General features: G+C 41.6%; 1 protein-coding gene and 1 pseudogene across 4 annotated transcripts in view; one reads left to right on the top strand and one right to left on the bottom strand.

Annotated features, from left to right (window-relative positions):
- The window catches only part of OGT (O-linked N-acetylglucosamine (GlcNAc) transferase), a 36390-nt gene extending 26749 nt beyond the window's left edge, over positions 1-9641 (bottom strand). Inside the window, exons 1-3 of one of the 4 annotated variants that reach the window (XM_049643949.1) lie at positions 9360-9641; positions 6354-6534; positions 5256-5499 (exon numbers count right to left, since the gene is read on the bottom strand). In XM_049643949.1, coding sequence (XP_049499906.1) covers positions 5256-5499; positions 6354-6534; positions 9360-9396 — 462 coding nt within the window. In that variant the 5' untranslated portion in view covers positions 9397-9641. The remainder of the gene's footprint in view (positions 1-5255; positions 5500-6353; positions 6535-9359) is intronic. The other 3 variants (XM_049643946.1, XM_049643947.1, XM_049643948.1) reach the window with 3 other exon arrangements.
- A 2414-nt stretch (positions 9642-12055) lies between these two features.
- On the top strand, positions 12056-13885 carry LOC125931322 (suppressor of cytokine signaling 6-like; annotated as a pseudogene).
- The last annotated feature ends 1404 nt before the right edge of the window (positions 13886-15289 follow it).

Here is a 15289-nt window from a genome sequence, read left to right as displayed (position 1 = left end):
AGGGAGTAAGCCTATCATTCCAAACTGTTGCATGGGTAAAAGAGCCTTAAATTAAGTCCCAGTAAGTGAATTTTTGCCAATTGTGCCGAAGTATCATCATATATATTACTCTATGAACAACTGTATATGGTTTCCAGAATCCGGTGATCAATTTTACTGATAAACAGCCTTTGTGAATGTATGTTATCATCCATCAAGTGAACCAAAAGTCAGCCAGCAAAAAACAGGCTGCCAGGGAACACCTTTATGGTTGACCATACTGGGTCAGTTCCATGATTTCCATGATCTACCTGATGTGTCCAGTCCATCAAGCAATGACTGGCGTTTTGGGAGAGAGTGACAGTCTCCCACGACCTCAGGTACAAAAGGCTAATACTAATCTTCAAAAAAGAAAAAAATCATAGGTATCATCAATCTTATTACAAATTTATCCTCCTCTAATGAGTCTAAGCATTTTTAACCCTATTTATACTCTCAGAAGTAATGAATTCTATAACGTTGTTATCTACTTGTATAACTTTTTTCCTAAACTTTAAGGCTACCCTTCTGTTTTGGCCAACCTTAACTGAACAAATCCAATCTGTTCATACTAGCTACTGCTACATCTGATTATTGTAGTTCTACATCTTTGGACATTTACCAATTCCTATGCCTTTTCTGCCATAAGAATCAAAAATCTTTCAATAAATCTCCAACAGTGACCGGAATGAGCAATTCGTTTTAGCCAACGATACTGGGCAACTTTTACCCTCTAGGGTTTTTTTTAATGTTTATTTTTGAGAAAGAGAGCAAGCAAGGGGAAGGGCAGAGAGAGAGAGGGAAACAGAGGATTCGAAGCAGGCTCTGTGCTGTCAGTGCTCAGCCTAATGCGGGGCTCGAACTCTCGAACAATGAGATCAGGACCTGAGCCTAAGATGGACACTTAACCAACTGAGCCACCCAGGCACCCCTACCCTCTAGTTTCTATAAACTCTTGGATGGATGCCATCCAAGTCCTGACAGTATCTACTTATATTTAGTGATATCATCTTGATCCACTACAGCATACTAAATCAAGTTAACACAATGCCCACAGTTAAAAATAGACTATCTTCAAGATAATAAGATAATCAACAAGGCAATTTTAGAAAAAGGTTAAAATATTTCATATTAAATACAGAATACTGAAATCCAATTCTCCCATTTGGAAATCCAAACCTTTACACACAACAGATTTCTAGGAAATTCAAGGGTACCATTATTCCCCCAAAGTTCAAAACCTAAAACTACTTTAAAATGAGTAAGAATTTCCTGTATAACTACCCCTCCTAAAATAGTATTTCCTGCCATTCCTCCTACAGCCCCCACCCCTACCCACAATATCTATATATACACATACACACGAAGTAAAATCAGGTTGATAAAAACCTACAGTAGTTCTCAATCGCCTCTCAAATTAAATTTAAACTCCTCAGCCTCTCTATTCCTTCTAAATCTTCAAATTGACTCTCCTCTACTACACTCACTTCTTGTTACTACTTGACTCACCACTTCAGCCCAGGAAGTCTACTTGCTATTTACCTTCCTACAGAATGCTTAGGTTATAAGCACCCACTCAAGAAAATCTTCTGATTAATACTAACAGTAATCATCCAAGGAACTTACGCCCTTTTTCCCTTTATGGGTCAGGTTCTATCTCATGTTAAAATCCTCAACTTTTTCTCCCCAGCACATATCACCCCCAATTCCTAATAAAGCACTGCACACACAATAAGCACTCAAATATTTAAATGTGACATTTGCACAGCAAACACAATAAAAAGCAGAGATAGAAAGATACGGTTTTCTACAGTTTATCTGCAGTAAGTGAAGCTCATAACAGTAACGACGTGACAGTAACATGTGATGGTCAGGATGCCAGGAGCTCTCAGTGTTCTGCATCTACAATCAAAGCCAAAGCAACATTTCAACAACCAACAAACCCAGAAACAACACTCCTTAGAGCAACTCAAGGTTATAGCCATTTTACAAAGGACAATTTTATACGTAATTCATAAAAGGGACTGCTGGAACTCTGGTGAACCATCATGTAGATTACCAGCTACAAGAGGACCTTCAAATACAATGGACTAAAATTTCAGTTAACTTATTAAACCGACATCACAGAAGACAATTCAAAATGTCAAAATATGAAACAGCTCTAGGTCTTAAAATTTCTATAATCAAGTCACAGAATAACTTCTATCACTAACTGAAAAAGATAAACACTGCCAAAAACAGGTTCCCAAGAATACCATCGTAACATTTTACCTTTTCACTGCTGCAAAACCAAAATAACCTGATTTTAACTATTTTTCATAGAATGCCAACTACATCTATGATTCAGGACAACAATGCACTGCCAACAAGGATACAACTTAGGAACAGACTCAAGATTCTCTGTCAGTACTGAATTGACAAAGGCATTTAAGAGTAAGCTGAAATCTAGCTAAGATTAGATATCCCGAAATAAGGTAAAGCATGATTGCTATAGTCTATTTAGGTGAAAAGAAGCAGTTTGCACAATCCTCTTTCCATTCTTACTGGTAAAGGAATAAAAATAAAGCAGCACCTTCCACAAGTAGAAACACAGAACCAGATGGGAACGAATAGCTGTTCAAAGGCTTCAAGCAGTAGTCCCATGATGTATTCTATATTCTAGGACTTTTTTATTTCTTTGGTAGGGCACAACAACCAGCTTTATGTGGACAGGTTAGATACTAAAAAACATGGTTCTCTCACTGTAGTTTTCCCTTCTCATCATACTCCTACAATTTGGTATATAGTCAGCAGCAATAGACTGCTCTGCTACATATGTAAACAATTTGAAACCTGAGCCAAGGGGAATCAGAGTTCAAGATGTTTGGGGTCACAGCTATGTAAGAGGGTACAAGTGAGTTTATACTCAATCAACAAAAGAAGGGTGGAACCAACCCTGATTAATAAAGGGAAAGAACTTACTGTGACATCTAGGTGCACAAGTGAACTCTGAGCCCTGGCAAGAACAGGGGCCAATTATGGGGGTTTCCCCATAATTTTTTGTAACTAAAGAGTACTGCAATTTATAAAAAGTACTTTGTATTTTTTAAAGAAAAAATTACAAACAGCCACTCAGATTTACATATGTGTGCATTGAGTATCTCTGAAAAGATACTTAAGAAATTAATTTCATTGGCTACCTCCAAGAAGGGTAGCTGGAAGACTTCCCTGTATCCATACAAAAAGCAATTAACATACATACATAACTAATGTTAAACTCAAAATTAACTGGAAAAATAATCATTAAAAGATGTCTTGATAAAAAGCGATTTCAGATCTTTGCACAAGCTACTAAATTAAGCTGCAGTTTCCTAACCTGTAAAATAGGGATAAAGAGACGGCAGAACATGATCAATGGTTTTCAAATGGTATTTAAGGGCTGTGTGCCCGTTGGGCACATCATTCCCTTTGTAATCTTTTATTTCTTCTCTCTTCTATGTTTCCTTTCAAGATACTCAAGCTCAATTAAAAGAAACAAACAAAAAAGAGACAAAAAAAACAGACTCTTAAATATAGAGAACAAAGTGATGGTTGCCAGAGAGGAGGAGGAAAATAGGTGAAAGGGATTAAGCGTATACTTATTGTGGGGCACCTGGGTGGCTCAGTCAGTTGGGTGACCAACTCTTGATTTCAGCTCAGGTCTCGCATGATCTCATGGTTCTTGGGACTACTGTTAGTGGGAGGACTGCTTGGGACTCTCTCTCTCTCCGGCCCTTCCCCAGCTTCCACTTGCATGCCCTCTCTCTCAAACATTAAAAAAACAAAACAAAACTTAGGGGCGCTGCCTGGGTGGCTCAATCGGTTAAGCGTCCGACTTCGACTTAGGTCATGATCTCGCAGTTCCAGAGTTCAAGCCCTGCATCGGACTCTGTGCTGACAGCTCAGAGCCTGGAGCCTACTTTGGATTCTGTATCTCCTTCTCTCTCTCTGCCTCCCCCCTGCTCGCTCTCTCTCTCCGTCTCCAAAATAAATAAGCATTACAAAAAAGTACTTACTGTGATGAGCACTGAGTAATGTATAGAACTGTTGAATCATTACACTTTACAGCTGAAACTAATAATTGTATGTTAATTATACTTGAGTTTTTAAAAAAAATGTTACCAGGAGAAAAAGAATGACATTTAGGCTCAGGTTTTAATACCTTACTTCACCATTACTAGCTGTGTGATCCCAAGAAAGTTACATTACCCCTATTTTTTTTAATTCATAAAATTTGCAATAATACCATCTATCTCAAAGGACCATTGTAAACATTAATATCAACATCTGAAACAACTGGCACAGTGTCTGAGGACATAGTAGCCCTTCAACAAATGGTACCTAACATAATTACTTATTAAGTACTTCCAGAGTTGCTGCAATACTAAACGTTGACTACTTAGCTTGGTTACACATTCTTGATTTTTTCCGGATTCCTACACTCCCTCTATCATTACCTCTTAAGTTTGTATCTATCTTCTTTCCCCAACTACATTAAAAGTTCTGAGGACAAGTCTTACTTTTTTTTTATGACTCTTTCAGAGACCCTAATACAGTGTGAACGTAACATCTGCCAGCTGGGCCTCACCTGTTCTCCAGAAAACATCTGCAGTTTAAACAAAACAATTTAAGAACTAATCAAAAACCTGCTTTGGATTCTGCAGTTTAGACAAAACAATTTAAGAACTAATCAAAAACCTGCTTTGGATACTACCACCTCCATTCTACCACTTTAAATTATGTTGAAAGAAGAAAAAGAATTAAGACACTAAGAAATTTTGCAACCTAGTTTCCATGTCACTGATCTGCACAGTGGCATCTTAACTATTTTATATTAAAGATTAAGGCCCTTTATCCACTACTCCTTGAAAATCAATTAATTGTTACAAATACCTATCAGAATGTATCCAAATTTATTCAAAACAACCCAAAGAAACAATGTCAAATGTTCTGTACTTTTACAGGCATTATAAAAATAGATGTAGAGTTCCTTTCAAGAAGGATAATTTTTACATTTCAATGTAACTTGCTAGATAAAATGAATTTTTTAAAACATAATGCAGACCTGGTCAAAGCAATTGCACCATTTTAAGTAAACTAACATTTCTAAACTCTATTCCATGCAAAAGAAAAGGCCTACTTAATGCCTGAAGTAGCAGGCTATGTTTCTTTCTGGGCTTCTGTAAAGGGAAAATAATAACCATTAAAATTTTACTCACAGGATTGTACTGAAGAGCAGAGACATAAGCTTGCACTGCCCCTTCCATGTCACCTGCTGCTACCAATGCAGCTGCCAGGTTAATATAACCATCGATGAAATCTGGTTTGAGACGCAATGCATGCCGGTAATGCTCAATCGCTTCCTGCAACTGCCCTCTTTCCTTGTACACGTTCCCCAAATTCGAATAGGCTTCTGCCAGAAGGGGGTTCTGTTTAATCGCCAGAGTGCTAAAGTGAGCAGATCTGGAAAAAGCGAAAAGTATTGGCACATGGGTATGCATGTTACACAAGAGGGTACGGCCCATAAGCAACTCAGTTTCTGAAGATCCTGTGCTATTATTGCTAATTATGTAACAATACATTGTCTTTTAACTAGTGTATAGTAAGAAAAATTTCGGAAATCAAAGTTCCAAATTTCAAATCGGAATCCTTTTTTCTTAGGAGATAAAATTCTTACCAAAGTCTTATTACCGAACTGCCACATAGGAAGCCATGAACACTAAGATTAAGAATGAAAATGCTCTGTGCAGGACTTTCATCTCATCTTCCATTTGTTAACATATAATGACACACATCTTTAAATGTCTAAATAAGCCAGAATGGCAATCTATTAAAAGGATAAGAACACAGATTCCTCCCTTTTGATTAATTCAGCTGATTAGCTAAAAGTAGCATATCATAATGACTTGTGCATTTGCAACTTCAACCACATATGCATCTCCTAACACAGCAATATACACCCTCATTTCTGAGCATTTCCATTCCTCAAGCTGACACATCTTACAAAGGTGAGACTGGATGCTCAGATGCATACTAAGAATAATTTATTTTCTGAACAGAGTTAAGAAAGCAGATGTAGGTGGGGGGAAAAAAGCCAGAAAAGGTCCCTAGCCATACTGATAATATAACCAGCACCACAAAAGGGAGAAAAACTGGCAGCTGGGCATGTCACAAGTGGGCAAAAGAGCAGATGTGCGTTGGTGGCTCAGTTGAAACCCAGTACTGGAAAAATTTTCAGTTCAAATATTTAAGTATCATTTTTTAGGCTCAACACCCAGAGGCAGCAATCACCAGCAGGTAACCCCCCCATCTCCTACCTGTCCAGCCTTCGACACTGGAAGTGTATAGATGAAAGTAATAAAAGCACACCAGTATTGTCTGGCTCTTGTCTCCAGAGCTGCATGCAGTGTCTCTCAGCTGCCTCAAAATCTCCTGCCTGATATTCTCGATGTGCCAACTCAGCTAACCCTTGGAAGGAAAGCATACGTTTCGTTGGTTCTGGAGAATCATCAAAACATTTGAGGGAAGGAGGGGGGAAAACAAAAAGTTAGAAATGCAAACAAAAAAATGTAAAAATATGGTATATTAAACTCAAAGATGAAAACGCTTGAAACTATGTAAAGCACTAGAGTGTTCTGCACTTTACTTATACCCCCAAGTTAACATCAGGTGCAGAAGTGGTATTTTTAGAATTCAGCATTAACTTTTCTTTCCCAGACTAGACAGAAACATTTACTTCCAAATAAGATTACATTTTATGAACAAATATACTTTGTACTTTTAAATTATAAATCAGAGGTAGCATCTAAAGATTCACTACACATTATTCCTTACACCTTAGTTAACATACAGAAACAAAACACAAAACGTGATTTGCAAAGTCACAAAGATTTAATGTCGTCAGAATAACCTACTGGAAACAGAATACTCTGTCCCATGCTTTAGGTTGGATTTGCGGGAGGTGGGGGGGTGGAGTACTGGTAACTCTCTTAACCTGAGTAGCAACACCAGATGTGTTTTTAACTCTTAAAATTACATTGATGTTTTTGTAGATTTCACAACTTAACTGCTTGATTCAATTAAGGGATACACTAGAAACCAGAAGAGGGGGAAAAACGCTGAAAGTAAAGGTGCTATTTTTAAAACAGCTGATAAACAAGATGAATTAGTCTCTCAAGAGCCCAAATATTTAAAAGGGTCATCAGACATTTTAAATAAAGACCCACGATTATATCGCTCCTCTATTACCCCAAATTGACAATGGAGACCAAATTAGCTAAATCCCACCCACACTGTTGTTTAAGACTAGCATTTTCCAAAGAGCTCTGACACCGACTAAAGGATCAAGACATTGCAAACAACCCTACATAAACCAAGCAGTCGCCTACAACTGCAACAGTTTTTTAAAAGAATGGGGAAATGCTAAAGTATATAACCACTAGATAAAATGTGACAGAATGAATAACAAATGAAAAGCATTTTGCTGCATCTGACTTAAATCAGATACATAAAGACTAAGGGTGCAGCTAAAGCCCAGAGAGGGAAGAAAAACAAGAAACTGCCTAAGTCTCCATTGTAAACACTTAAACAATGACACATTACTAGGAATTTGACCATAGCACTTTCATTAGGAGATTGGAATGGGAAACGATGTACAAATTACTTAAATTCTACCAAGGTCATAGGGACAAGCTCAAACTTTAGCCTAGCTCCCCAACCATCAGAGCTGGCAAGTTATCTGTATACTCAGGAAAGCAAAGTAAATTTCCTGACAGAATGTAAAGCTGACCACTACACCAGAGCAGCGACTTGCATCCAAACCTGGGTGAGGTTCTACCCAAAACAGAAGCTAGAGAATCAATTACACTTTAGACCAGTCTCTAGAACTTCCTAGCTCCTTAACACATCACTTTATCAACTTTTCAAAGCCCCTTATCTGCTAATATTAACACTTGAAATGACAACTTCCTCAAATAAAATAACACACACAGAAAAGGCCAAGCTACTACAGAATCTTAAATCTTTCAGAATCCCTGGAAGGAAGGGGAACACCCACTAATTATTAACCCCACTACCTACAATCTCGTGGATAAGATACAACTGAAGATTCGCCTACTACTTGCTGCAGAATGTCCAAAAATAATAAAACCCTTGACATATCTCAACTGAGAAAAAAAACAAAATAACCTCGTGGGAAACCTTAGAACCACAGCCCAGTTCCCCCCCTTCCGCCCCAAATAGCCTCAATAAGGAAAGGCAGCTGAAGGACACTCCTATAATTTGGTTCTCTTATTTTTAGTACCGAATGCTCTCGACTGAATGGTCTAAAAGGGCAACCGCCTTGCACTTGTGCAGCTACACTCCAGTTGCTTTACAAACTCTCCAAGCAGGGATGAAAACTTAAAAAAAAATAACATACCCTATGAATAAAGAGATACCAAGCTAAAGAATGGGGATGGAAGACCCAGAGGAGGAGGCGGCGGAAGAATACGGGGAGAAAGTAACACAAAGCAGGAATTCGGCGGGCAGGGTAGTCAACGCCAAAGCACCAGCGCCGGGCCGGTTTATCCCCAAGGATAGGAAGTGGCCCGCAGGGCTGGCAACCTCGCGAAGGAAAGGGTGTGGTTCCCCGCGGGAGGGGAGGGAAGACGGGGTGGGAGATCCAGGCTGGGGGCAGCGGGTGGAATCGGGCGGTGGCCAAAGGAACCCCTGGAAATTTCCAATCGAGGCCGGGGCCGCTCGACCAAAGGAACACCAAAAAGGCGCTGCCCAGCGGGGCGCCGCTCAGTATCCCCTCTTCCGAGGTTACTTACAGCACACCCAAGGAGCTTTTGCTCGTCCTCGGGTGATGCAAAGTGAGGCTATGACTACATCGGAATGGCACCCCCGCCCTAGACTGACAGAAAAGAACCAAATCTGGCTAGGGGGAAAGGGCTGGGGTGGGGGGCGGTTCTGGAGGGGGGGCGGTAGGCCGAACTGGGGGGGAAATGGGCTGCGAAGGAGAGGGAAAGGGCAGGGATTCCAACGCAGTCCATTCCGAGACATTCTAAGCGCGCACGTGTGGTAGAAGCGTCCCGAGAGAGTAGGAAGCTAGAAAATTGATGGGATTAAAAAAGCAAAAAATGGAAGCAAAAAGCGAACAAGAGGAAATGTTTGAGGCGCGAACAGCGGAAAACCCGAACAGATGCCGGTAGACGACGAAAAGCTCAGCAATGCCGCCGATGTGATGAGGATGGCTAGGGGAAAGGAAGGGAGTGACGAGAGGTAGACGACGGCGCGAGACCCCAAAGGGGCTTCTGCCAAGGTAGAACGGACACCGGTACCTGTGCTGTCGGCCACGTTGCCCACGGAAGACGCCATCTGGAGCTTCTTGAAGGAGAACGAGAAGGGGGTAGTTGACCTACTGCCGCCACTACTGGCAAGAATGTTTCTGGAGGTAGTAAGTAAGAGGGCAGCAGACGCACCAGTATTTTGGCAGGCTTAAGCGGCGGCAGCAGTTACAGGCTTCGAACCTTAGAACTCTGGTTGGCCATCTACCTCTCACGGTCTTGAAATGGCGGCGACGGCTCCTCGGCTGAAACAACACGGGCCGGAACTACTTTCTGTTACAATCAAGTACCAGCGCGGAGGTAGCGCGGTAACCAGCGCAACCGACAAAATGACTATAATCAATGTCGCTAGCTCTTGTGTAACCTTCCGCCCGGGCCCATTGCGACAAACACGATTGTGGCGAGAGCGCATGCGAGCAACGCTGTCAACCTTACTCGTGGTTAGGGCACCGTCTGGGGCAGGAGCGGCCAAGTTTTTCAATAGCGAAGCGGAGGCTTAAAAAGAAACCCGTCTATAAAACGAAAATATTTTTGCCGGAGTTATACAGTCTATTACCTACCCAAGAGAGTAGATTTTAAGGTAAATGCCAGAGGCGTCTAAAAAAATCTCGTCAACTTTATTCGTGTAAAAATCGATAGTTACAAGGTTGATGGATCAACCTGAGCAAATGAATTTGAATGTTTATATTTCACAGACTGAACTGTTGTTCGAAACGATGGCGGAGAAGGTTATGATTTGAACAAGTCTTAATTCTGACTCCAGCCACTGATTTAAGCACTTCGATGAAAAACACTGATAACTTTCACAGGGCCAAAGGAACCCAAACATCTCAGATGTTAGCCATATAGCCGGAAATTTCAAAATCGTTTTGGTGTTCAGCGTAGTTCTGCCCACGGTATTGAGGCAAATGCTTCAAATGCCTTTGCATTCCAAAGGCAACCATAAAAATGTTAAAGATGATTCATATTCGTCAAAATCCTTCACTCCCTTCGGACTTGTGACTTCATTTCCATCATACAGCTTTGCAAATCCTAACAATCGATGGTTCCATTTAGCTCAAGGCAGCTCAACAATGACAGATGAATTCACTTGCCATCTACCTAAAACCACACATCTACATTGAGTCTGAACTGCCTCCACTTCCTTGGACAAATCACCTCTTATGATCCCCCCTGTAGTTTCAAGTCTATTGTTCAGATATTTTGTAACATAGGTATTAATCTGTATCTCCTTGCACAAAGGATTTAAGGTACCTTGCCACATCAGGAAGAAATTATTATAAACTCGTGGAGGCAACAAGGTGGATCTCTCAGAGCCTTTTATTTCAAAGTTACCCTTGATCTAAGAAAACAGGTCAGTAAATTTCTTTTAAACCTTTCTACTACCTAGTCATTTGACTACATTAAAATAAAAAAAAAAACTAAGCCCTCCAGTTCTGCCTCAGTTTCTTCAAGACAGCTCACAAACTGTTAATTATGCATATGAGCACAGAGAAAATTCATATGAGAATTTCTTCCATCACATCCAATAATTAAGAGTCACATGCAATGAAAAAGACAAAGTTCACTCCACAAACTCTCGCTGAAAATTGGGTACCACTTTCTTCTCTCAAATTGATTTAACCTGGAAAGCCTTTTCTCCCCGCCTCTCATTACGAGTGCCCCACCTGTGGTGAATAAACTCAGCTTTTCAACTTTTAGAACAGACTTCTCAGATGCCACTGGCAGATATTTAGGCCTTACTGATCAGTGGGTTCTAGCTGATTAAGTAAAATTCTTTTTGTCGTTCAATGCCAGGTCTTGTTCCCTGTCAGGTAGGTTATTTGGCCTATCCATACTTGTGATCTGAGTTTCCTTACCCTGAGAGAAGAGTCAGAGAATGTTATGATACATTTCGTTGCTGTGGAAAGCTGGATGGTGGGGCTCACAGTGGTTCCATAGGGAAAAAACCCAGCTGAACTCTCAAGAACCCCCTCCAGGTACCTTCCAGGCATAGCACCTGGAAGGTTTAGTTTGAAGGATTTACTCAATAGATAAACATGCCGTCTTTGGCCAGTCCAGTAAATTTACTAAAGTCTCTGTGCCAGGCACCGCGGGGAACACAAAAATCAACAAGACCAGATCTTGCCCCCAAGGAACTTGAAGCCCAGTTAGTTAGACACTAAAAAGCCACTAGAGCATAAAACAGAAGAGTATTATTTAGGTGATAAATTACATTCAGGTCTATAAATATCTGGGGGAGGGAATAGACACTTCAGGCTGGAGGAGGGTGACCAAGAAGGCCTGACGTGGGCAGTGAAGAGGGTGCTTTTGTGTATTCTCTTTCACACAGATTTCTGTGGATTTTTTTTCTCCCTTTTATGTGCTGCAATTCTAAATTCAGAATCATCTGAAATAAACCAGCTGCTTCTTCCACCCCAATGCAAAACTTTGTTTTCCCACTAACATCGCGAGTGGCGCATTAGGTTTTTGTTACCGTGTAGCAAACGACCACAAATGTAGCGGCTCCAAAGAGCACCCCTTTCTCCGCGCTCGCGCCAGCTCCGGGCGAGGGAGCGAGAGTCACGCTCTGTCCGCGGCCGCCGCCTCCCGCCGCGCCGCTGCCGCCGGAAAAATGGCTCCAGAGGTTCAACGAGGCTGCAGAAACACACGGATGTCGACCCGCGGGCTCTCCAGATGTTCGGGGATAACATTCCAGAGAGAGAGATGGATCCCTCGGGGTCCGCAAACTAGCCACCACGAAGAAAATCCGTCTTAAACCCTTCCAGAAATATTTGAACCTGAATAAAAGTCCACGAGAAAACGGACTTCACGGTAGTACAAGAACCATCAGTAGCCAGGGAGTTTGGAAAACACGATGCCTTATTTGGTAGCCGCTAAGATGGAGATGTGAACAGTTGTGATTATCAACGGTCGAGATGAAAAAGTTGGGGAAAAAGATCAAAGAGTGAAACCTTAATGGGTACATTTAAAAGGCTGCTTTCTGCAGAACAAAAGCAGGAAGGCTAGGGGAGCACACACTCTAGGAGCTCTGCCAATTGAGGATACCTTTTCCTCTCCTCAGCACTGATACTCTTTAAAGGTGTGCGCGCTCAGGGGCGTCAGGGTGGCTCAGTCGGTTAAGTGTCCGGCTTGGGCTCAGGTCATGATCTCACCGCTCGTGGGTTCAAGCCCCGCACCCGGCTCTCTGCTGTCAGCACAGAGCCTGCTTTGGATCCTCTGTCTCTATCCTTCTCCCTTTCTCACTCAGACACACTCCCTCTCAAAATAAACATAAAAAAAAAAAAAGATTCAAAGACCAATAAAGTCTGCTTCTCTTGATGGCAACCTATCACTACAGTCTCACCAGTGGCCTCTTGACCCACAAACTCTGAAGAGAGGTGTTTCAAAATGCAGGAGGCAAGAGTCAAAGCTTTGGTTCATCCAGCATGGAATGATCTTTGAAAAGATTTTCACAACCTAAGGAACTGCGTGCCAAGAACAAAAGAAGAATTCACCAAAGAGTTCAGAATCTCAGAAGGAAGATTTGCATCGTCACCTCAATGAATACGTGTCTGTACTTACTGGACCTACACCTCAGTACTGCATTCGGTGTTCTGTGCCTGTAGGTGAAGGGATGTGTTCTTTGGAAGGATCATCCAGCTATTGTCTGATCAGTTCTTCTCCCATGGAAGTTTCTGCAGTTCCCTCTCAAGTGGGAGGGAACTCTTTCTCTGAAAATGGAAGTCAGGTAGACCAGGGCCTAGAGTCATTGCCCCAGAGATCTTTGTGGATCAGTCTGTGAATGGCTTGCTGACACTATAGGCATCACATTGCAGAGCCCAAGAGTAAGTCATGACGATGTCCCTCCACACTCACCATTACTACCTCCAATGTGGAATAATCAAATCCAAAGCAACTTTAGTGGACTCACTGGCACAGATGTCCTTGTGTCTAACAGTATGTGCTATCATTTCAATGTTGGTCCTGACTCTGCTCCTGGGGTTGCAAGAGTTTATGAGTCAATGGAAAGTAGTGGTCTTATGGTTGTGACAAGAATGACAGAGGTGCTGAAAAAACTTGTGAACTAAAGATGGTCCTGGGAACTGGTCACATGCTGGGAGGCAGAAGGGAATCTAGTAAATGTGCCAGATGGTGCTTTTCTTGTTCTGGATAGTTCTGATGACTTATCTTTTAAGCTCAAGCTTTCACTCCCATGGTGAAACATATCACACTAGAATTGAGCACTCAAACAGTCGGTTTCGCTTTTGTGAACAACCAGATGTGGATGGACAATTCCTGATCTAAATAAATATTCAACCAGGGACTCTGAAAATAGAGCTTTTCGTTATTCACAGCCTCCATTGCCTGAATCTGCCATTTACCCTTTTCAAACTGACCAGTTGGGTGTTGTGATTCATGCAGGTGCGTTCTTTGCAATACCTGCCTCATTTTGTTATGTTTCTGTATACCAAAATAGACTTAATTCAAAAACCGCCTTTGCCAACAAAATGAAGGATTATGGACAGGAACAGCATTAATGAACATTAGCAGAACCCTGCATCTTGCACTTTTTGAGTTCAAGAAAAAGATTGAAATATAGTTTGCAAACTTTCATTGCTATTAAAAACTTTTGCTGCTACAACTGTTACAGTTCTCAGTGCAAAGAGTAATCAATTTGTTTAGGGGCGGAGAAGTGTCAGCAAGTTATCATGTATTTATTTTGGGTTCTTTAAAAAGAAAAGTCTTGGGGACGCCTGGGTGGCTCAGTCAGTTGGGTGACTTCGGCTCAGGTCATGATCTCACAGCTTGTGAGTTTGAGCCCCGTGTCCGGCTCTGTGCTGACAGCTCAGAGCCTGGAGCCTGCTTCTGATTCTGTGTCTCCCCCTCTCTCTGCCCCTCCCCCACTCGTGCTCTGTCTCTCTCTGTCTCAGAAATAAATAAACATTAAAAAATTTTAAAAAAAAAGAAAAAGAAAAGTCTTGAAGTTTTAAAAGTGTGAAGTATGAGGGCGCCTGAGTGGCTCACTCCGTTGAGCATCTGACTCTTGATTTAGGCTCAGGTCATGATCCGAAGATCTTGGATGGAGTCCTGCATCAGGCTCCGTGCTGGGTGTGGAGACTGCTTAAGACTCTCTCCCTCTGTCCCCCGCTCTCTGCCCCTCTCCCCCCACTCCTCCTCTCCCCCACTCACATGCACTTGCTATCTCTCTCTAAAATGAAAAAAGAGTGAATTCTCTTCCACCATGAGGAAAAAAAATCGCAATGTGAATTATCAGATTCTCCTTAATCCACCACCCCCCACCATCCTTTGCTGCTATCTGCTGTGATTTCTATGCATTGACAGCACACTGCATGTGTATTCAACCCAAAGTAGAGTTGAATAAAACTTCTAGAATAAAAATCGTTGTCTCCTTTAACAGCTTATTTTCAAAAGATAGTGTTAAAGAAACATATCCATGTGATAAAGTGTAGAATTCATATATACACTGAAAATGATATTTTTAATTTTTTAATGTTTATTTCTGAGAGAGAGAGAGAGAGAGAGCACACGAGCAAGGGAGGGAGAGCAGAGAGAGAGAGAGACACAGAATCTGAAACTGGCTCCAGGCTCTGTGCCATCAGCCTGGAGCCCAATGGGGGCTCGAACTCACAAACTGTGAGATCATGACCCGACCCAACCGACTGAGCCACCCAGACACCCCTGAAAGTGATTTTTAATCTCATACTTTAGAAAGATTTAGAATTATGAATTGACAACACTCTCTTCTCAATTATTTTTTTAAATTAAATTTTTTTAACATTTATTTATTTTTGAGAAAGAGAGACAGAGCCCAAATAGGGGAGGAACAGAGAGAGGGGGAGACAGAATCCAAAACAGGCTCCTTGTGTCAGCACAGAGCCTGACGTGCGGCTCTAACTCAGGAACCATGAGATCATGACCTG

This window comes from Panthera uncia, chromosome X (genome assembly GCF_023721935.1).
Source record: "Panthera uncia isolate 11264 chromosome X, Puncia_PCG_1.0, whole genome shotgun sequence".
Classification (NCBI taxonomy): Eukaryota; Metazoa; Chordata; class Mammalia; order Carnivora; family Felidae; genus Panthera; species Panthera uncia.
The sequence above is the reverse complement of the archived record's forward strand: the minus strand, read 5'-3'. Positions and strand labels throughout refer to the sequence as shown.